Consider the following 23529-nt stretch of genomic DNA (forward strand, 5'->3'; position numbering starts at 1 on the left):
ACCCACCCGCACGCAGGCTCTGCAAGTCCCCATTTCCTTACTGGCGTCCAAGTGGATGGCTTCCGATTTCTGAGTGGTCCCAACGTTGTCCTGAGCCTCGCAAAAATAATCCCCCGTGTCGAAGCTGGTTACGGGCTCATTCATCTGGAGTGGGAAAGAAGGCGTGAGGGAGGCACAGACAGAGGCGTAAACTCCCCACGAGTCAAGCAGCCCCCTCCCCAGCGCGTACCAGCACTCCTGTCTTGGTGTCGATCGCGTAGCAGGAGTTCCTCAATTTCTCGTTGATCTTGGGGCTGGAGGTCATAAGGACGTCGTACCTGTAGCATTGGCAGGTAGGAGGTGGAGAGCCATCTGCTTCCATGCATGTCAGCACAAGGGAAAGAGGCACATGTTACAGATGACCCTTGAACCCACCGCTGTGACCCCCTGCCCTAAACACACCCAAGACGCGGTCATGTGCATTTGTTAAGTTGCGTTTAGTCTAATCCAGTCAGTCATGGGTTAACAGAGGACCGGCTCAGTGACACGAAGGCAAACAAATGGCCAGCTCATTTTAAGTGAAGTAAATGGTAAGCAGCAGCCGTGTCTAGCTTGACAGTCCGTTGACTCGTGAACTAAGTCAGTGGCTGGGCCTCTTCCATTGGCAGGGCTTTCTTGGCACTGCTCCAGGGCTGATGAGCGACGTTCCAGAGCTCAGGCCAGTGTAACTGTCATCCCCCGACAATGCACCTTTCATTGCGATGGGGAAGGAGTGAAAAGCGGTTCCTTCCTGACCCATGCAGAGATCCTGTGCTGCCCTGAAGCTTGATTATACTCATGTCAGCACAACTCCAAATAGTAGTGGACTTTTCTTTAAAATCCAGCCACACTATTGTCTGGATCTCCTGGGACACATTCCACAGAGAGCAGCAGTTCCTTGCGTGGGTTCTGAACCAGCTGCCCTTTAATTCAATAGAGGATTAACGGCACTCACTGGGCTGGCTCTTCCATTGCCCTGCTCCCTGGGCAGCCATTTACACCACAATAAAATGGGCCTGGAATGCAACTAAATCAGAGCAGCTCTCGGGGTTCTGGTGCAAACGACTGTGCAGAGGAGCAGGGAGACAGAATCAGGTGCCCGGCGTTCAACGTAAATGGCAAGTGCACGTGGGGAGAAGTGGCACTGACCAGAAATTAACGCTTTGACTACGAGCCCTGCTGCTGGCCGTAGCCACCCTGCTGAGAGGTGAAAGGTGCGATGCTGGCCGTGTGGGTGAAGTGTCCCTCCCACTTTGATGGAGCAACTTGTCAAAACAAAATGTTTGACCATAACTGCTGCGATCCTGAAGGAAGGAAACAGAGTTTGGTCCAACACTGGGCTCCCATTCGGTGACTGATTTCGCAGCGCTGGTGAAAGGTGCTAGACTGACAGCATTTGAGAGTGAGGCTCTGGGTACGGCCACAGAACAGGCACTGTAAAAGTAGTGTAATCTTCTCCCACCTATTCTTTTGCCAGGGACCTCAGCCCAGCCATGAAGGGACCAGTTCTGGGGTGAGGACTGGTCAGTCTCCATTGGTCTCTGCAGACAATACACCCAAGGTTCAGATTGGTGCTGACAGGGAGTCTTCAAGGTGTGAAGAAGTGGACTGACAGCACATCTGTATGAAGGGGGATCTCTGCTTAAAATGCCATTCGCATGTAATGCAAGATAAGCATGGACTTGCCCACGTCAGCAGGGGGAACAGTTACAGCGTGAGACTTCCTGAGTGCGTATTACAGAAATAATGGTGCCCCCGTGTAGCTAGGATTGTTTCTTCATTGCCACATAATGGGCTACGCATTGACCCGTGCGAGGCAGTCCTCGAGAACCAGTTGTGTTTAATGGTTCTGAAGAAATGTGGAAAGAGTCTTGTTTCAGTGACCTCAGGCTTGTTTGCTATCCACTGATGATACCGTGGTGTGCGGAAAGCAACATTGTTCAAATAAGCCATTGGACTCTTAGTAGGGAAAAATACTACCCTCCTTGCGGCAGGAGTCAGTGGGGAGGTTCCCCGGTCTGTGCCACGCAGGTTAGAAGTTCATAGTGCTCCCTTAGAATCTTAAATTCTAAGAAAACACACTCCTTGCCCACAATTGGCAACATGCCCCCAGGGGCCCCCTCTCTCCGAGACTAGAAGCCCTGGAACTTTAGCCATGGCAACCGGTCCCAAGTTGTAATTACAGGAAGGCAATAGTACCTTGAACGATGAGGTCAACTTCTGACTTTCTTAGTTGGTAACTGCCCCCGCTCCCAGGCCAGAGGACCTCGCAGATGTACTTCCCCGTGTCCTTCCGAGTCACCGAAGTGAAACGAATCCCCGTGGCTGTGACCTGAGCACGGTCTTTGTAGGGGTCTGCAGAGAAAGGGGAAACAGTGAGAAGCTGAGAGCACTTGGAGGTGGAGGAATACAAGTGAGAGCCAGAACAGGCTGCTGGTGTGGAGAAGGGGAGGAAAGACAGCCCCAAGAACCAGCCTCAGAGCAGAGAGCTCGGTAAGGAGAAGAGCTGATTAAATAGAGTTCAGTTCAAATACAACAAGAGGTCTCCCCATTGCAGAAGGAAGCTACACGCCCCTACGTCCAATAGCCAAGCCAGCCCAATCACAGCTGGCCGGGGGATGGAGGGGTTTGTTGCAGGGTTTAAGGAATAGGTTCTGTTATGCTGTGCTGCTGGCAGATATGAACTAGTTAGTGAGCAGGTTACTCCACCCCATTTCTTTCCTCGTAGCTTTTCCCACGAGTGCTCAGTGCTTTTAAGAAATTAGTTAGCAGTGGTAAAGCTGATTCCAGGCAAAGCAATCTAGAACGCTGTGTGTGGTTACCCCAGTCACATTAAAAGACTGTTCTCAAACTGTTCAGCTGACATGGCTGAGCGACAAAGGGGTCTGCAGAAGGCGAGGAAGCCATCGCTAGGACAGAGGACACAAAATGGCTGGTTGGTTCTCGCCTGTCTTTGTAACACCACAGCTCAGCCATGGAAGCGTCAGTGCATGCTGGGATTCCTGAAACACCTACCCCACAGGGTCCAGCTCTGTTACTAGGAGAAGGCGCTTCTGGCTAATTTCCAGAGGTGAAGCACTGCACTGCGGGAAACAGTAGCTGAATCGGGGTAACTGCTGCCAATGCCTGTGGCTTCCTGCCCGTATTGGGAAGTTACAGACTGAACTGGTTCAGAAGGACCCAAGCTAAAGACCTCACTTCAGATCAGGGTGGATAAAAATCAATGATTAAAAAAAGTTTCATTTAAATTGGATACAGGTTTATTTTTGAAAATAATTCCATTTAAAAATAAATTTGAAATTATTACAACCTGTATTAAGGCCAAACTTACTATCGTCTATTAAAATAATTTAAATTAAATTTTTAAAAAAGGAACAGTATGTTCACTGCTGAAGTTTTAATGAGAGTCTGAACTGGTGGAAGTCACTGGCTAAGGTCTTGAAACCAGAGTTTATTGACATGCTGAACCAGCTTTGGACTGCACGTGCAGAAGAAGCTACTGCTGAGAGAATTTTTTTTCCTATTTTCAGTTTATTAACTAATTCATTGGAATGAGTAGTTCATTCATTTAACCGACTGGGAGCTGAAAAAGCAGAAGAGCTTGTTTTCTTCTTGCAGACTATGAATAAAAAGTAGATGTAAGAGAATGAGATCTACTAGCTCTAAAATCTTGCCATGGTGACCAGAAACAATCAGTTCAATTCACTAAAGTTATACTTTGTTTAATAAATTAGTTTTAAATGCTAAACATATGGTCAAACTTTTCTTATTTATCCAGTGCACGTAAGGTGGTTTTATTTAACTGCTTAAAAAACGTTTAAATGCTGAGTTTGTGCCTTTTTATTTGAATTCTGATCTCCAGAGTTTGACACAAATCAATCACAATAAAAGTTAAATCAAGTAAATATGCATTTCTTAATTCCCTATTTTCAAACAATAAAAAATGTAAACTAAGAATCTGAAGAAATGTATGTTAAGCTATATAATTGCTTAACTAAATGTGGATCCACCTGCTTAGCAAAGAGCACCAGCAAACTTGGGGTAACGCTATATTTAGTTGCAATTGAACACATTTTAATGAATAGCAATTACTAAAAATCAATGCTTTTTTAGGAAAATAACCAGGGGCAGAGGCAGCCTCCCAATTCAACAGGTGAACTATACTAAGCTACTGAGGGGGCACCAACCACCTGCAGCAGCACCCCAGCACTAAAACTTTAATCCCAGCCCTGGTGTGGTGGAGCAGGCTGGAGAGTGAGTCTGCCCCACACTCATCCACACTGCAAGGGTTGTCAACTTTCTAATAGCAGAAACCCGAATACCCCTGCCCCACCCCATCTCCAACGCCCTGCCCGGCTCACTCCATTCCCCCTCCCTCCCTCTCCCCCACACTTGCAGGGGGTTGGGGTGCAGGAGGGGGTACGGGCAGGGATGAGGGCTTTGGGGCACTGGAGGGGGCTCCAGGCTGGGTCAGGGGGGTGGGATGCAGAAGGGGTGAGGGCTCCAGGATGGGGCCAGAAATGAGGGGTTCAGAGTGAGGGAGGGGGCTCAGGGCTGAGGGTGGGGGTTGGAGCATGGGAGGGAGTGCAGGCTCCGGGAGACAGATCAGGGTGTGGGCTCTGAGTGGCACTTACCTCAGGTGGCTCCCGGGAAGTGGCCAGCATGTCTCTCCAGCTCGGGGGTGGCCAGGTGGCTCTGTATGCTGCCCCCATTGCGGTACCTGGCCAATGGGAGCTGCAGAGCCGGCACTCGGGGTGGGGACAGCATGCGGAGCCCCTGTGGCCGGCCCCAAGCCAGAGGGACATGCCGGCTGCTTCCCAGGAGCTGCGCCGTGGAGCCTGCTAGCCTTGCTGCACTGCCAGCCTTGCTGCACTGCCAATTGGGTCCCTTTTCCACTGGGTGTTCCGGTCGAAAACTGGATACCTGGCAACCCTACCTACAGCGGTGGCTCATGTCTTGAAAGGCAGGGCCCGGCTTCGTGCTCCAGGCATTGTGACCTGGTGCATGGGGTTGTAGCACCACTCAGGTTTGGCCTCTCCATTAGACAAGGCAAAACCTGAGTGGTACCACTACCCCATGCACCAGGTCGCAACACCCAGAACGGGGATGCAGAAGCTGATGTTGCAGGAAGGGTGCAGGGCAGGCTCACTCAAAAATATTTCCCCCCCTTCCCCTCTGCCCACTGGGGCCTCCCATTCACATCGGGTATTTCTGTTTTTGCACCCTTGGTTTCATGCTGTGGGTGCAAGTGCAAGCATCAACCCATGCTAAAGCCACCCCAAATGCAAAACAAGATAAAAATCAATAATTTAAAGCAATCCACCCTGCCTCAGATGCTGCAACCAGCTGGTATAACCTGTGCTTATCCAACACCTGGCCCAGAGACCGTAAAGGGGCCCTCAGACATTCCGTACAATGGACTCACGTACCTGTGAATTTTGAATCGTAGTAGAACAGCACTATTGACGAGCCCTTTTCAAACTTCCACTCGACCCTGGGTGTTCCGCTTTGCGATACGTACGCAGTACAGGGTATATCAATTGCTGGAAAGAAACGGCAATAAGTCAGCATTTGCACTGTACCCCAAAAAGGTAAGGTCATGTAATAAGATCCTATTTGTAAACACTTGGCAGAGCTAAGCCACGAACATATTTGTTTTAAAATGGACTGGAAGCCAGATTTTCATTTATACCCAGGACTAAGTACAACGTAGTGTGAAGGGATCATCCTTCCTGAATCCCAAGGGCTGGAAAAAATGCCTAACAGTGAGAGGCTTAAAGAGGATGTGCACGGTGGAGTTCAGGAGAGCAGGTAGGAATGTTGTGCAGGGTAGCCCGATGGCCCTGAGCTCCATGGCACTAATGTGGAGCCCCAAGTTTCCTGGGTACCAAGTTTCTTGCATCTGTAGATGGTCTAGGTGGGTTCCCCAACATGTTCCTGATACATCTGTGATTAAAGTCCTTACCAGAGAGGGGGAGGAGAAGAGCACTTGGGTTCCTACCGTCGTCTCAGTTCTGTTATGTCTTGTGGTGGAACCACAACCTTCTTGTTTATCAGGTGTTTTACTGGGGAAAAAGACCAACTTGAGCCTGAGCTCGAGCAGCCACAGGTGAAACCTGGCAAGCGATGTCATGTATGTGAACGTTAACATATGGCCCCACAGCCCCAGACACATCCGCATTGTCACAGTCTGGTTTGATTCTATCCCAAGTACTAAAGACTACACCTGTCTCCAGGAAGGCTCACTCTGACCTATCCAGAGTCAGTCAAGGCTCCTGGGAACTCTATTGCCTGTGGTGAGATAAGAGATTTTTCCCCCTAGCTCATCAGGGGGCCCAGCTGAGTGAATAGGGATAGCGTGTAGTCCAGGCTTTCCGCCATTTCCTCCTGGGATCTGCCCCCGATCATCCAGCCGTCAAGCTGAGGGTAGACGTGAATGAGCTGTTGCTACCGCGAGGCACTTTGTGAAGACTCAGTGCCACGGAGAGTCCAAAGGACAGAAAGTTGCACTGATAATGATGGGTGAGATGGATGGATGGCTATGTGGAAGTACATGTCATGTCAGCAGAGAGCCACCAACCAGCCTTGAGCCTGAAGAGATGGGATGATGGAGGCAAATGTCACCATCCTGAATAGGATACAGTGTATGTATGTGTCCAATCTTCTCATGTCTAGGATGAAGCTTGAATAGGACAAAAACCTCCTTCCTTCTTCAGAAGATATAACAGGAGTATAAGCCTCTTTCCCAGTACTCCATAGGTACCTACATGCCATAGACGAGATGAAGCAACTAGTACACTTCTGTTTATAATAGGTTCTCATGACAAGGATCCCTGAAGAAGGATGGGGCAGGGGGTAATGCGTGGAAATGGATAGGGGAGCCACGGGCAATTTCTAATGTCCATTTATTGGCTCTGATGGCTGCCCAGGCCCAGTGGAAAGGCGGTTCCTGAAGGTGGACACAGGCTCCACACTGACTCCAATGCAACTCCCAATACTCCTGTCAAATCTGCTGCCTCAGAGGGAGTCTGGTGCGCTGAGGTGATGGGTGCCCCCAGGAGTATCTGGGATTCTCTCTTTGTGGGTACTCTGGCTGTCGATCCCACTAGTAGGATGGTGTCCTCTGCTTGGGCTGCTACTTGTAAGGGTTCCTTTAGGTGTGTAAATCCATAAAAACCACAGAGCTTTCCTTGAGGGACTGGAATACTTCGCTTGTTTTCTGGTTGAAGAGCTCCATCCCATTAAAGAACAGGCCATCTATCGTGGCCTGTACCCATGAGGCCATCTCAATGACGACCATGGCCATACCAGATGCGTTCTTGGCCACCTGTAGGGATGCTCTCCTGACCATCTGGCCTTCCTTGATTATTTCTTTCAACTCGTCCTTGTTATCTTGAGGGATCTTGGATTGGGAGAGGGTCACTCACTTCCTAATGAGAAAGGTGTATTTGGTGAGCAGGGTCTGGTAATTTGCCAGCTGGAGTGAGGCTGATGAGTATGCCTTGTGTCCATGGAGATCCAACTTTCGGGGTCTGTCATTAGGCATGCCTTTCGTGGACTGTGATTTCTCCTGTGCTGCCGCAACAGCCAGGAACTCTGCATTTGGATGGACATAAGTGTGTTCAAAGCCCTTTGGGGGCACTGGTATCTGTTCTCCACCCTTTTCAAAGAGGGAGGAAAGGTGCCCGGCATTTGCCACAGTCCTTTAGCTGGTTCCAGGAGCCCCTTGTTAATAGGAAGGGTGATTCTGGCCAGCATGATGGTGCTCAAAATAAAGACTTCTCTTGTATAAATTTAGTCCCAGTATCCAAGGTCTCTGCATGCAGAAAAGGAGGTCTTGAAAAGTTTTAAAATCAAATCAATCGCCGGGGCTGGTGTCACTGCCTTGTCCTTGAGTGGAGATGGGGGTCGTTGCGATCCCTCCTTTGCTTCCTGCTCTTGCGGGCCCATGTGTGCTTCTGGTGTGGGTGGCCTGGTTAATGATGCCACTGGGGAACGGGATCGCCTCCTTTCTGGAAACATGGGAGAGGGATCTTGCTCCCAGACACAAGAGCTGATGGTCCCCAGAAAGGCTAAGGTGACGTCATATGGGTACTAGGCTCCCCAGCAACCTCTTTCGGGTCTGTGACGTTATCTGATTAAAATATGACCATGTAAACCATTGTTGCTACCATTGTTATATAATTGCAGCAAATCTTATACGAAGTAGGACACATGGCCAGAAAGGGTTAAGCAGCTTGCAGGCTATATAACCCAAAGCCAACCTTTAGAGACATGTTAGAAGAGTATGTGAATGGTAATTAGGGCCATTCCATGGTAGATAGATTTGCATTTCAAAGTTCTAGCCTATGTTGTTAGAAATTAAAGGTGATACGATTTTTATGTTTACTTATATCTGTTTACATGGCTAACATTAAACAAGTCAGTTCCTGTCTGTCACTATAGCTCAGGGGTAGGCAACCTATGGCTTACATGCCGAAGGCAGCACGCAAGCTGATTTTCAGTGGCACTCACACTGCTCGGCTCCTGGCCACCGGTCCGGGGGGCTCTGCATTTTAATTTTAAATGAAGCTTCTTAAACATTTTTAAACTTTAAACCATTGTTATATGTAAAGTAAATTATGTATTATAGACTTATAGAAAGAGACCTTCTAAAAACGTTAAAATGTATGACTGGCATGCGAAACCTTAAATTAAAGTGAATAAATGAAGACTCGGCACACCACTTCTGAAAGGTTGCCGACCCCTGCTATAGCTATTGATTCAGAGATCAAAAGGGGATAGTAACATTTAGATGAGTCTTGGGTGAAATAAGGTCACCGTCTATATGTCACTTTAAAGTTTGTGATAGACTGCGTATTGGATAAACTGCCTTATGTAAATCCATGTAGCTAATTACCCGTAATGCTTAGGAAATAGGTCCACTTCAAAGTATCCGCGATTGCCTATTGTTCACCTAAGGACGCTGAACTGTAAATATGCCTTGGGTCCCAATCCTTTTTTTAATCTCAGATCTGCTTGATGCTTCATGCAGGGGAAGCTTAAGCCCAAGACTGAGACCCCAGTCCTGACTGGACCACCCTGAATATAAACATTGGACTAGAACCTATGCACAAATTCTGAAAACTCTTTGCAACTACAAAGCTCACCATCTCTGCTATGAATCTGAATCTCAAGAATTGTACTCATGACTGTTTGGATACTTATCTTTTAACCAATACTCTCTCTTTTTTTTAATAAATGTTTGTTGGTTAATAAGATATTCTCTTCGCCTTTTGTCCAGCACTCAATACTAGACCATGATCTACGCTCAAGATGTTATACCAATAGAATAAAAACCAGCAGGATTTTATTAAGAGGGATAAGGCAAAGATGCCACATTTATTGTAAATATACTGATAAATCAAAAGATAAAAGTAAACAACGTTGTTTGACTACTTATTTCACACACACACACACACACACACACACACACACACACACACACACACACAGAAATTCATTCCCACAATCATTCATTCAAGTTCTGTATAGGTGTTATAGTTACCAGCCTAGAAGTTGCTCATGCCAAGTTACTGGCCAGGTATCTTGGTCATGAGGATGGAGCCGAGTCTGTGTCAGGTGCACCTGATGCTCCTGGAGGCTGGCAGCAGAACCAGAGACTCAAAGTCATCAGTCTTTAGAGTCCATTCTTATAGGAATTAATTCCTATGTTAGTCTATGGGAGCTGTTTCATCCTGCTGTTGCTGACTCAATCAGCAGATGGCACATTCCTGTCCAAAGAGGCACATTCCTGGTGGCTCCACACTGTCCAAAGTTTGTGTTTCTCATCCTTCCAGGTGATGGGGTGGATCCCAGTTTACCCTCAGGCGGTTGTCTGGTGGTCCTACTCGACACATTCTTCGGCCGATGGATACTCCCTTTCTAGGCTGGCACCTCCCTAACCATCCATGTATATCAAGCATTCATCAGCATACATTCCATACCTTAACCATATTTTAATTTACTGTCTCCACCACTTTCAGGGTGTGTTCTAATTCATTTGAGACTCCTGGCCCTTTAATCACAGAGGGTGGGGGTCTGTCCTAGGAGCCGTTGAATGAAGTGAAAGTCACTTAACAGCTTATAGTGTTTGTTTACATTGTATCAATTACTTCAAGAACAAAGTCAATTAACTTGTTTGTAAGTTTTACATAGTAATAAAGTGTCTTTCACAGGATAGATATAATCAATGGTTTCTACAGACAGCTTACAAGTTTTAACAGAAGACCCAAGAGATTTCTGTACTTGGTGAAACTGTTGGATTTTAAAGTGTGGGGGACAAATTATGAGGGGGTCACTGTCACTTGGGGGAATCACTGTTAGTACCTTCTTTAATATCCCTAAAAAGAGAGCGCTGGCAGATACCGGCTAAACTAGCCTGACACTGGTAATGGCCGTCACTTCTGTGTCTGAAGTGACCCATGTGGACTGCTCCAGCATATGCCGCCTGAGCAGAGCGTCCCTAGATTTGCGGGTCCTGGATGAAATGGACTTGCCCACAAAGCACCGATCCGGGAGGTGGCTCTCCCATAGGCAGAAGCTGCCTTGACTGTGTCCATCCTTGACAGGCATGAGTCCATCACAGGATAGGCAGATTTTGAAGTCTGCCTTGAGATGTGGCAGCTTGCATGAGGTATGAGGGGGAGGGGGTCCTCACTTTTTTTTTTTTAAATGTCCATATGAAAGGAGTGTGAAGATTTTTTCACAAATCTGATTTAAAAAAATAACTTGTTCAATTAGGGGAACAGTGGGCCAGGCGCTCGCTCGGTCCCGTCTTGCTGCCATGGGCAACAAAGGGAAGTGAGGGAGGATCGCGTCTGCTCTGCCTTTTACGCCCTTAAACAGGAGCATGAAGGGAGTGGGAAGGAGGGGGGAAGAAGATAAGCGGCTCCAACAAGTTCAGCTAGTCAAAAGAAACCAAACTCATGCCCAGGAGACGCACGTGCAGCTGCAGTGGAATCCACACGGACACCAAGTCGAAGAAGAGCTGACCTTACAACATCTTAGGAACAAGCGGTCATGACTAGATCACATTCAATACGTGCAAAGAGAATCACATCTAAACCAGTAATTTTATATACATATACACACACACACCCCTGGTGCTGTACAAGGGCCCATTTCCCAAAGCTGAAAACAACTGAACCAAACCAGCTGGCAGGAACCAACCCAGGGATAATCTTTGCAGTGTGTGAGCTCCGAGCCATCAGTGCTCCTAAAGATCACTACGCTGACTTCTGCTGGAAGGAAGCAGGACCACAGTAGCAGTTTGTCAGGGTGAGCGCTTGAGACAGACACTACAGCGAGGGAGGGATTCTCGTGTCACTGTAGTTAACCCACCTCCCCGAGAGACAGTCGCTAGCTCAACGGAATAATTCTTCATTCACCAAGTGCTCTCTACACCAGGGCTTAGGTTGGCATAGATGTCTCTCAGGGGCGTGGATTTTTCATACTCCTGAGAGCTGTTGCTATGCCAATGTAAGTTTTCAGCATAGACCAGCCCTCAGCCAGAGATCATTCCCCAGCTGGGAAAGGCCAGTGGGTGGAACTACACCTTGACTGCACAGGCAGCAATCAACAACTTCTCCATCACTGGCAATTTTTAAATCAATCGTTTTGTCAGAAGATCTGCTCTAGTTCAAACAGGAATGAATTCAGGGAAGACCTATGGCGTGGGTCTGACTAGATCACAGTGACCCTTCCGGCCTTTGAATCTATGAATCTATTAATTTAGCACTCCGCACTTACGCTTGTTCTCAGGCACTTGAATGGTTTGTTTGTCCATGACCTGGGCGGATATCAAGGACCCTGTGGGAAGGAGAAAAAAATACGATTAGGAGAGATGTTTGTTTACAAACCACAGACCCCAAGTGATCCCAGAGCCAGCAGAACAGCTGCCAAGCTCAACCCCACAGAGATTCAGCTCTCCTATGAAGGATCAACACCTTAAGAACATTCTTCTCTACCTCATTTTCTTGGAGAACTCTTAGCCTTACAGTAGTTGCCAAGGGTCTGCACCCCATTGCGGGAAAGGGGTTTTAGTCAGACTGCTTCAAGCTTTGCTTTCTGGTTGGTTTTTGTTAAGACAAAGTTAAATGGTTGTATGCGGTAAGGCCTTACGACACTGAACAAGGACCACTAGGCTACACACTGCACGCGTACAGACCAGTCCCTGCCCCAAAGCGCTTACAATCGAAAAAGAACAGGAGTACTTGTGGCACCTTAGAGACTAACACATTTATTAGAGCATAAGCTTTCGTGGGCTACAGCCCACTTCTTCGTAGCCCACGAAAGCTTATGCTCTAATAAATGTGTTAGTCTCTAAGGTATCACAAGTACTCCTGTTCTTTTTGTGGATACAGACTAACACGGCTGTTACTCTGAAACCTTACAATCTAAAGACAGATACAGATTTCTTCCCCGCTTCCTCTTTAAACAATTGCCCCCCAAATCGCCTCCCCAGTATCAGCAGCACTCCTCCTCCCCACACAAAACCACTCAGCTTCTCTCTGATCCACTGAGAAAGAGCCCAAATTGACTGAAGTGTGCACAGGCTGGTTCCTCTTCCCCACACAGCTTTGCACTTTGCCATCGTACCAGTCATTTTTGCTTATACAATCACCGTTTCTAGCACTGTTACAGAACTTTTATAGCACCTATTGCCCCTGACATGAGTGCAATCTTAGATCTATAAATACAGTGTGATTGCCATTGGGGCTGGAAGCCCCAATGCCCTAGTCTTGCCAGGACCACCACCAAACACACAGACAATTTTATATTACACTCAGAGCCCTGAGGTTCTGGCTCCGATGAAGAGCAAGTTCCAAATGGGATGAGGAAAACTCCGTGCTGTTTTCTGGCCTAGAACCAAAAGTGATCGCACATGGCTATGACGGGCTAGGCCAGGGGAATCTTTCCGGGAGCTGGGGCCCTGACAATTCAGAGATTTAAGGATTCTCACCAATACCCTGAATTGCACCTGTGCCCCAAAAGGGAGCTGGTGCACTGCTCTGAACGTAGTTCTGGGCAGCAGCATGTTCCCCAACTGGAGTTTCTGGGTGAAATCCAAGAGCAGTCCTACACTGAGCCCCCTCCAGCCCTCCAGCCCGGAGAGGCCAAGGGCACAGACGCGATAAGTCGACCCCTGAGCACTCTCCCGTCAACTCCTGTACTCCACCGGCGTGAGAGACACATGCGGAGTCGACGGCAGAGCGGTAGCAGTCGATTCACCACAGTGAAGACACCATGGTGAGTAGATCTAAGTACTTCGACTTCAGCTACGTTATTCCTAGCAGAACCGCTGGCACTTCCTGCGTCGCGAACAGGTCTATGTGGGGTGAAAATCGAGTGTGCGATGTCCAGCCTGAGGGACCATTCGTGACTGTGAAACCAGCGGCTGAGGCGGTCGGCTAGCTTGTTTTGTGCTCCTGGAAGGTGCAACGCCTCTAGGTGTATCAAGTGGGTGATGCAAAAATCCCACAGCTCGAGGGCTTCCTGGCACAGGGGAGAGGAGCAAGCACCAGGCTGTTTGTTTCTATAGAAACATTGCTGCAGTGTTGTCCGTCAGCACCCACACACATGCGCCCTGCAGGTGGGCTAGAACGCTTGGCATGCCAGATGAACCGCCTTCAGCTCCCTGACATTGATATGCAGCGATAATTCTGTGTGGGACCATAGGCCTTGGGTTCTGATATTGCTCAGGTGCACTCCCCAACCGAGAGCTGAGGCGTCCGTGACTAGGGATAGCGTAGGATGGGGTTTGGCAAAGGGTACTCCCGCACAAACAACGTGTGATTGCAGCCACGAGTGGAGAGATTCGAGGATGAGAGGGGGGAGGGTAACTATCGTGTCCAGCAGGTCCCTGCCCGGCCTGTGCACCCGCGCCAACCACGCCTGGAGGGGCCGAAGGCGTAACCTGGAGTGCTGGACCACGTACGTGCAGGCTGCCATATGCCCCAATAGTTTTATGCAATTTCTGGCAGTGGTTGTGGGAAACCGGCGAAGGTTTTCGATGTCTGGGAGTGCTTGGAAGCGCAGCTCCGGCAGGAACGCCCTCGCCTGCATGGAGTCCAAGAGAGCCCCGATGAATTCTATTCTCTGCGTTGGGGCCAGTGTGGATTTGGGCACATTCAATAGGAGGCCCAGCCTGTGGAATGTGGTCTGGGGCAGGGACACATGCTCTGCGGCCTGTGCTTGGGACTCTGCCTTGATGAACCCGTCGTCTAGGTATGGGAATACTTGCGCCTGACTCTGCCACACACGTGGTGAATACCCGGGGGGCTGCCGAGAGCCCGAACGGGAGCACCCTGAACTGCTAGCACTGGCCACTGACCATGAATCGTCTGTGGGCCGGGATAATAAATATATGGAAGTACGCATCTTTCAAGTTGAGGGCGGCGTACCAGTCCCCCAGATCCAGGGAAGGAATGATGGCGGCCAGAGAGATCATGCGAAACTTCACCTTCCTTATGAATGTGTTGAGCTCTCGCAGGTTCAGGATAGGCCGGAGCCAACCCTTGGCCTTGGGGGATGAGGAAATAGCAGGAGTAGAACCCCTTGCCCCTGAACTCCTGAGGAACTTCCTCTATTGCCCCTAGAGCGAGGAGCGATTGCACCTCCTGCAAGAGGAGTGCTCGTGAGAAGGGTCCCTGAAAAGGGACAGGGATGGGAGGGAACAGAATATCCCACCACTACCATGCTGAGGACCCAACAATCTGATGTAATCTGGGACCAAGCACGGTAGAAGCGGGAGAGTCAATTCACAAGGGGGGGGGGGGGGAAGGATCAGGGAGACTGAAACTGATGCTCCGTCTTTGGTGCATCTTCAAAAGTTTGGCTTTGGGCCAGGGGGCCGTTTGGCCGAACCCTGGCCTTGGCCTGAGAACTGTGAAGGGCCTCCTATTATTTCTGCCCCGTCTCCTTGACGAGTCTCATCTACGATGCCCAGAGTAGAAGCGGGACGGGGGCTGAGGCTTAAAAGGATCCCCAAAGACTTCAAAGTTGCCCGCGAGTCCTTAAGGCTGTGCAGGCGAGAGTCTGTATTTTGGGTGAACAGGCCTGCACAGTCAAAGGGGAAGTCCTGTATTGTGTTCTGGACCTCAGGTGGTATCCCTGAGACCTGGAGCCACGCAATGCACCTGATTGTGATGGTGGCGATGGTCGGAGCCCACGAGTCCACCGCGTCTAACACAGCCTGGAGGGAGGTTCTGGAGACAACCCTGCCCTCCTCAAGGAGCGCGCTAAACTCTTTGCACGAGTCTTCCAGGAGTGCCTCCTGGCTCTTTGCCAACAAACTCCAAGAGTTGAAAACATAGCGGCTGAGTACCACTTGCTGGTTGGCCACTCGAAGCTGGAGCCCCCAGTCAACTAGACTTTTCGGCCAAGAAGGTTCTTAGTGTCCCGTGACTTAGGCGCGGGACCCGGCTGTCCTTGCCGCTCTTTGTGGTTTGCCACATCGACCACCAGAGTCCCGGTTGGGGTGGATGAAAGGTGTTTGTACCCTTCCTGCGGCACAAAATATTGTCTTTCCACCCCTTTAGCGGTGGGTGGTATAGAGGCTGGAGTCTGCCAAAGCACCTTTGTGGTATTTTGGATCATTCTTATGAGGGGCAAGGCCATCCTAGAAGAACCCTCAGGGGCAAGGATGTCCACCAGCGGGTCAGACTCCCTCCATGACCTACTCTGCCTGGAGATTAAGGTTTAGGGCCACCCTCCTAAGGAGATCCTGGGGACCCTTGGTGTCCATCACTGGTAGGGTGGTGCCCACCCCTGCCTTGTCAGGCGAGGAGGCGGCGGCGGCCCGTGGGGACAGGGTCTTCCTGCCATTCTGGCTCTCTGGAGGTTGGGTCAGGTACCTCGGAGCCTCCCATGACTGGAGGTGGCTCTAGTGTCACTGATGTCGCTGGATCGGGTGCTGCGCCTGAGCATGACAGCCCAGGGTCCCTGTCTCATACGGGGGTGTAGCGAGCCAGCAACGTTGCTGGGGGGGCCCCATGGGGTGCAGATACCACCGATGCCAGCCTGGAGCCCTGACCCTGAGCCTGGTGGTAGGCCCAAGGGGTCCAAAAGGGCCATTGGACTGGGCCCTGCCACTAGGGTGGCCAGGCGACCGCGGGTGCCGATGATTCCACCAGTCTGTGGTGCCAGGACCAGGAGCGGTAGTGGCTGCGTCAAGAGACGGAAAACTCAGCGTCTGACTCGGATGAGTAGTCTGTGCCCAACCACAGGAGATGGGAAGGCGTGGAGCGGTACCAGTGTGATGGTAAGCGGTGCCGTGACATCATAGGCTTGCCACGATGATGAACCAGAGGCGGTGCTGCCATCGGTGCCAGAGCCACATGTGGTGCTGGGCTAGACGTTGTAGCCGGGGCCGCCGCTGGTGCCTGGGCTTGCAGGGCCAAGCCCCGCACCTGCGGGGCCGGGGACTGTGCCGTCATGGCAATGAGGTCTCATGCTGCCTCGTAGGTGTCCGGCATGGAGGGACAGTCGATCTCTTCCTCCAAATCCTCCTGAGTCAGGGAGTCCATCAGTACTGGACTCGATGGGCCTCCTGTTGGGGCCGGAGTCAACGGTGCCAGGTCTTGAGGCCCAGACCATGGGTGTCCCACCGGAGGACGCACCACGCTGGAGTTCACTCAAGGCTTCTTGACGGAGGAACGACCCCTGTCCGCCTTCTTATGTGGCACCGGGGACGGCAAGCAGTGCTGCATGGTGGCACAGACCTTATGGGTTGGGGAGCAGCACCGGTGCTCCTTGGAGGAGTCCTTCCTCAGTGCCGGGACATCCCGCACTGGGGCGCTGCGCACAGATGATGCCAGTGCCGCTTCCGGTGCCAGCTACAGCTGGAGGGCCGACTCCGTCAGGAGGAGCTTCAAACGCGCTCTTAGTCCTAGGTATGAAGCTCCTGCAAATTGGGCACTTATCTGTCTGACCACCTTCTCCTAAGCCCTTGAGACAGGAAGCATGCGGATTGCCTGCGGGCATAGGTTTCACACACACCTCTCACACGTCTTAAATCCCTGTGACTGAGGCATGCCCCAGTGCCTGGGGAAACTAGGACGGGGGGAGGGGAAGCCCCCCCGAAGTAAATGCAACTAAACTACAAACTACCATATAACGAACTAAACTATATACAACTAAGAAAGGGAACCACTAGGTAGGCACTTGCGAATGCAAGAGACTGAGCTGCTCCAACCACCATCACTGGCGGTAAGAAGGAACTGAGCAGGCGGCGGGTCGGCAGGGACCTATATACACTGCCATAAAGCTCCACTCCAGGGGTCTCCACAGCCAACCGACGGGTATCGCTAGGGGAAAATAGCTTCCTATGATTGTGCATGCAGCACGCGTGTGCACGCACACCTATTGGAATGCACATGAGCACTCACTCGAAGAAGAACTCTTAGTTCCTTTCTCATGCTGCTTTGCCAGGTGTCCTGGTTCCCCAGAGATGTGGCAGGTTTTTAATGGTATCTGCTGCCCCATTTGTTTTACATTTCCTTGTGGGGTTGTTTCCTCCAGATACCTACGACTGGCAGGCAAGTTACCACCCCTCACCAGCATGAGTATTCGAGTCTTGCTAGTGATCTTGTGTGCTTCTGGAGCTTGACACATTTAGCGTGTGCTTTAAATGGATGGGATGCTTCTATAGTGGCAGTCGTCTTGGATGCCTGATTGCTAAGAGCTAGTCTTGGCTCTGCCTTGGGCAACTCACAAGTGCCTCAGTTTCCCCATCTGTAAGTATTCTTATACTTAAATCCCTTCTCACAAGGGGAGGCTTTCTACAGTGTCATAAGCGTGGGGGAGGTTTACAAGACACGGTTCCTCGCCAAGAAGTTCACAATCTAGTGCCCCACTGATTCCACAACCACACTAGGGTTGACAGCTAAATCATGGCTTCGCTCTGTAGTAGAGACAGGTCTTGCGAGGATTCAGCCCTGTCTGGGAATGCTCTTACACAGCCTATCGGGAACAGCCAAGATCTGTCTACACCACCAAATGTAAACCATGCTTTGATTATTCTGAGGGAAAGCTATGTTGTAACCGGGACCAGTGACTGGGCTGTTCTGTAGATGGGGCCTTATAACCAACCACTTTAAATGAACATAACATCTGGCCATGAGCCACCCATGCTTATGACATTTCCTTCTCTGTCACAGCCAGGCTAAGAAACTGTGACTTAGCCTAGTATCTACCAGGATTAAAACAGTTCCCTAACAGTTGTATCCTGTTATTTTTCCTGACCACAAAGACAAGTTATACATTTCACAGCTGCCTCTAAATATGGTTCTTGCAGCGTTCAGGCCGGTGACACAATGGCGATTAGGGTAAGCAGAAGACAACGGTTAATACAGTTTAAGGTCCCATGATCAGGTTTCACTACATCTTGGTTCTTTGGGATACCTTAAATTAAATGATTTTAACTGTATCAGTATTGCAGGTCCCCCAGGGACAGAGCAGGATGGAGAGAGAGAGAGGGGCTAAGCTAGGCTGGTACTTTGCAAGCCAGGAGAGAAATGTCAGAGGTGTAAAATGAAGTGTTAATGGACATTATGGCTGTAAATTGAATCAGGCAGAAAAACCCAGAAAATCAGCAGCAGTCTGATAAAAATAGCTGCTAAATGGCAGCAACAGGCTGGAAACGGGGCAAATCAAATTGCAGTCATTGATTCAAGTCAGGCCTTGGCTACACCCCGGACGCTGTGAAGCGTGAGTGTAGTCTCGCAGCGCTGTATGTACTCCACCTCTCCGAGGGGAGTAGCGTGCAGCACTGCGAGCGAGCATGCAGCGCTGCAGGCTCCGATTACACTGGCGCTTTACAGCGCTGTACTCGCTGTGCTCAGGGGGGTGTTTTTTCACACCCCGGAGCGCAGCAAGTTGCAGCGCTGTACAGCGCCAGTGTAGCCAAGGTGTCAGTTAAGTAACTAGAGAGTGAAAATCAGTAATATGCAGCACTAAGCACATGGAAAACTAAATCAGCTACATGACAATCAGCAGAATTAACACACAAAGTAGCGGTTCTTTGAGTCAGTGAGTTTCAGCCTGAGCAGTAGTCTGAAGTCTATACAACAACCCGACACCATTTCACAATTAAACAGATATAACAAAGATGCACCACCGTGGCTAGGTCCAAATGATAACATATAGCACACCCTCCAAGGATGCTGTACCCAGTGGCCTTGCCCCACAGTTCCCTGAGAGCAACGTTTGTGGGGGTAAATCCTTCGCTGGCTGGTCCTGCACCAATGTTTCAGAATGTGAACCACAGACGTGGCATTTTTCAGTGTACACAAAAGCTGATATCTTACTACATTAATAGCAACCCCGTCTGGCATAAGGGACTCTATTCTTTGGAAGACAAGACACAGGACCATAGATTTTTAAGTCCTGAAGGACCAGTGTGGCCATCTCGTCTGACCTCCTGCAGAGCAAAGGCCTTAGAATTTCACCCAGCAATTCCTGCCTCAAGTCCAATAACTTGTACCTGAGCTAGAGCATATATTTTAAGACACCCAATCATGATTTAAAGATTTCAAGTGATGGAGAACCCGACAAACTTCTTGGTTCACTGTCCCAGTGGGTGATATGCCCCCTCACTGTTAAAAATGTGCCCCCTTGTTTCTGGTTTAAAATTTTCAAGTTTCACTTGCTAGTCCTCAGATCTGGCATTCTGCCTTTGCCTGCTACATTAAAGAGCATCTGCCTGTTACTCCTGAGGGTATTCAGTGCCAAAAAAATAAAAATTCTGCACACAATATTTTTAAATTCTGCAAGCTTTATTGTCAATAAATAAATGCAGAGGCTCCAGCATGCAGTGGGGAGCACAGGCCACTGGTTGTACGAAGGTGGGAATCACCCTGCAGCCTCCCCACCGCCCACCCCCAGGACACGGACTCAGTGGTGGGGCTGCACTTAGGGTGACCAGATGTTCTGATTTTATGGGGACAGTCCTGATATTTGGGTTGATTTTTTGTTTTTTTAATATGGGCTCCTATTACCCCACCACCCCCTGTCCCAATTTTTCACACTTGCTACCTGGTCACCCTAGCTGCACCTGACCCTGACCCAGCACAAGGCCTGGGCCTACTGCAGACACACCCTGGGGCCCTGCCCCTCTGCGTCAGGTGTGGGGCAGGCAGGCAGGATCCAAGTGTGGAGGGGCTCAGTGTGGGGTGAGAGGATTCTGTGTGGGACAATCAGGGTGCAGGCTGCTCCGTGTGTGGGGGGATCTGAATGCACAGAGGCTCGTTGGGGGCAGGGGTTCCAGGTACAAGGGCAATGGGACTCTGCAGGAGCTTCCAGGTGAAAGTGGTTGGGTATCAGTGGAGGAGTCTGGGTGTGAGGGTCTCAGCAGGAGGGTCTGGGTGAGTGGGACTTGGTGGGGCGGGGGTCTGGGTGCAGCTAGTTGGGGGGTCAGTGGCAGGGGGGTCTGGATGTGGGGGCTCAGGGGGGTGAGGCTTGTCAGGGTGGGGGGTTGAGTGCAGGGAACTCAGTGGGGGGTGGTCCGGGTGCAAGGTTGGGGTCCGGAGGCAGGGGCTCCAGGTGCAGGGGGGCTCCAGATGCAGGGGTTGAGGTATGGAGGGCTAGGGGGGTTCTGGGTGTACAGGGTGAGACATGGCAGGGGTGTCTGAGTATGGGAGGTCCAGATGCACGGGGGTTGGGCGGATGGGGGAGCAGCTCCCTGTACAGTGACCCCTCTCCCCACTGCTGAGGAGCGATGGGGGCAGGAAGCAGGGAAGGATGCTGAGCGTCCTGCAGCCGGATCCTACAACATGATCAGCAGGCTGCCACAGCCTTACCCTGGTCTATGTGGCAATGCTCAGGCATCGCCCATGAGCCAGCAACTGTGTGGGGCATTGTGTCAGCTTTAGATACTTCCAGTAAGACCCTCCCACTTGTACAGTCTACAGATGTCCTCTTTGGTTAGCTTCCCTTGCAGTCTTTACCATTCCACTGCTGTTAATTCTTCAATATACACTCTTCCCTCTGCCGTGGGGCAGGGAAAGCTTCTCCTTAGGAGCACCGTGGCTGGGGATGGCCTTGTAACTTCAGCTCAAGATCTGACTCTCTGAAGCTGCAAAAATCAGGACCAGAAGTCCCAGCCAAAATTTCCAAAACAATTTCTCAGTTGGGGGGGGGGGGGGGGGGGAGAGGGAATCTATGACCCAGTCTCTGTCCTACAAAGTGTCTCAGCACTTCCTGTATTTCCTGCATCCCTGCAGAAATGGGGCGTGGTTGGCACGCTGGGGATGTGGGGAAACTAGTGTGGTTGAGTGACAAGGAAATGCATATTGCAACAATTGAAGTAAATGGAGGACAAATGGTCAGAACAATAGTTTGACTAACTGCTTCCTCAAAGTACATACCTGCCAGGGAAACCAGTTTCTCTTACAATAGGAGTACAAGGGAAAGCTTCTCCCCCACTCTTTTAAAACTTCCAAGTCTTGTCCAGTGGTACTGATTACCCATCTTTTTGCAACGAATTAGTGCAGGAGCATTTGTACCAGTCACTCAGTGCACAAGAAAGAATTGCCTCGCCACTTCCGCCAAGCCTGCTTGCTTTATAAAGAGGTGCTGTTTACTAAGGGCTTGGCTACACTTGCAAGTTAGAGCACATTAAAGCAGCCCCAGGCACCCTAACTCATGATGCGTCCACACTGGCAAGGCATGTAGAGCACCCAGACTCCACGCTGGAGCGCTCCTGGTAATCCACCTCCAGGAGAAGCATAACGCTTGCTGCGCCCCAGCTGGAGTGCCACAGCACCAGTGTTGACGCCCTGATCAGCCTCCAGAAGTGTCCCACAATGCCTGTTCTAGCCAAAGTGATGACCAGAGTGAACTCTACTGCCCTGCCCTCAGGTGACCAACCGTCAGACCCTGCCCTTTAAATTCTCTGGGAATTTTGAAAATCCCCTTCCTGTTTGCACAGCAAGGCGTGGAGTGCTCTCAACAAATCTTTCCAGGTGACCATGCCTCCACGCGCCAGGCAATCCCCAGTATGGAGCAATGGCAAGGTGCTGGACTTCATCAGTGTTTCGGGGGAGCAAGCTGTCCAGTCCCAGCTGCGCTCCAGCCGTAGGAATTATGATACACCTCTACCCTGATATAACGCGACCCAATATAACACGAATTCAGATACAATGCAGTAAAGCAGTGGTCCGGGGGAGCGGGGCTGCGCACTCCAGCGGATTAAAGCAAGTTCGATATAACGGAGTTTCACCTATAATGCGGTAAGATTTTTTGATTCCCAAGGACAGCGTTATATCGGGGTAGATGTGTACCTTCGGGCAGAAATCAAGGGACATGATGGAAAGGGGACATGACCAGGACACACTGCAGTGCAGGGTTAAAGTGAAGGAGCTGCGGAGTGCATACTGCAAAGCGCGCAAGGCAAACTACCACTCCGGTTCTGCCCCCGCGAACTGCCATTTCTACAAAGAGTTGGACGTGATACTTGGGGGCAACCCCACCTCCACTTTGACACTTCAGAGCCCAGTTCAACAAGGCGAGGAGGAAAACGGGAGCAAGGGTGCTGAGGAGGAAGGAGACAGCCCAGCATCCCTAGATGCATGCAGCCAGGAGCTGTTCTCAAGCCAGGAGGAAGGTAGCCAGTCGCAGTGGACAGTGCTTGGGGAAGGACAAACGCCAGAGGTGGTGCCCTGTAAGCAGCTTTTATTTGGGGAAGGAAGTTGTTCGGTGCAGGCTCTTGGGGCGAGGAGGGTTAGGGCTGCATGCATGCCTAGATGCGGAACAGGGCGTTTGTGGGCTCTCTCACATCATGGTAATCAGCCTCAGTAATCTCTTCAGAGGTCTCATGCAGAAGTGAGATATAACTGAGTTCACAATTTCCAAAGGTAAACGGGGATTTAGGATTGCCTCTCCGCCACATCCTTTCCACCCAGGCACTAGAGGCAGCAGTGTGGTGCTCATTTCTCTAATCTGAGCTACAGAGGTTTGTTTTTATGTATGATGAACCCAGATTCACTATGAAAAAAAATGTCCCCCTCAAAATCCACACCCCGGAACACCAACATCCCATAGAGCAAAAGCAGATCTAGGTAGTTATAGCTGAGCTCCTCACAACCACCAATGGATTTTAACCTCACACTGCCATGAAGGTAGATCAGTATTATCCTCATTTTACAGATGGTGAATTGAGGCACATGGTAGCTTAAGTGATTTGCCAAGGTCACACCAGAAGCCTGTGGCAGAGTAAGAAACTGACCCAAGTCTCCTGATTCCTAGTTCAGTGCCTTATCCAATAAGCTATCCTTCCACCCTGCATGAGACTAATTACTGAAATCTTTGCACTTCCAAAGGAGATTTCCCCTCCAACATCTGGGTCAGCAATCACTGTGTCACTACATCCCCCACAGATGAGAAGTTCAGGTTTATGAAAGAGTTATGCTCCCGCTGGGGATTTTAAAGGCTCAGGGAGCAAAAGGCAAGATCTCTGTCCTAACAGGATCC

The 23529-nt window shown here is 50.3% G+C and overlaps 1 protein-coding gene across 5 annotated transcripts in view; it reads right to left on the reverse strand.

The window, feature by feature from the left end:
• TSTD1 (thiosulfate sulfurtransferase like domain containing 1) overlaps positions 1 to 23529 on the reverse strand; it is a 61512-nt gene that overhangs the window by 7939 nt on the left and 30044 nt on the right. For 2 of the 5 annotated variants that reach the window (XM_065574705.1, XM_065574706.1), the window contains exons 2-6: positions 11809 to 11868; positions 5448 to 5561; positions 2218 to 2373; positions 230 to 351; positions 42 to 144 (exon numbers count right to left, since the gene is read on the reverse strand). The exons of 2 other annotated variants lie outside the window; for them this stretch is intronic. In XM_065574705.1, coding sequence (XP_065430777.1) covers positions 42 to 144; positions 230 to 351; positions 2218 to 2373; positions 5448 to 5561; positions 11809 to 11868 — 555 coding nt within the window. The remainder of the gene's footprint in view (positions 1 to 41; positions 145 to 229; positions 352 to 2217; positions 2374 to 5447; positions 5562 to 11808; positions 11869 to 23529) is intronic. One more of the 5 variants, XM_065574707.1, reaches the window with a different exon arrangement.

This window comes from Chrysemys picta, chromosome 20 (assembly GCF_011386835.1).
Source record: "Chrysemys picta bellii isolate R12L10 chromosome 20, ASM1138683v2, whole genome shotgun sequence".
Lineage (NCBI taxonomy): Eukaryota > Metazoa > Chordata > Testudines > Emydidae > Chrysemys > Chrysemys picta.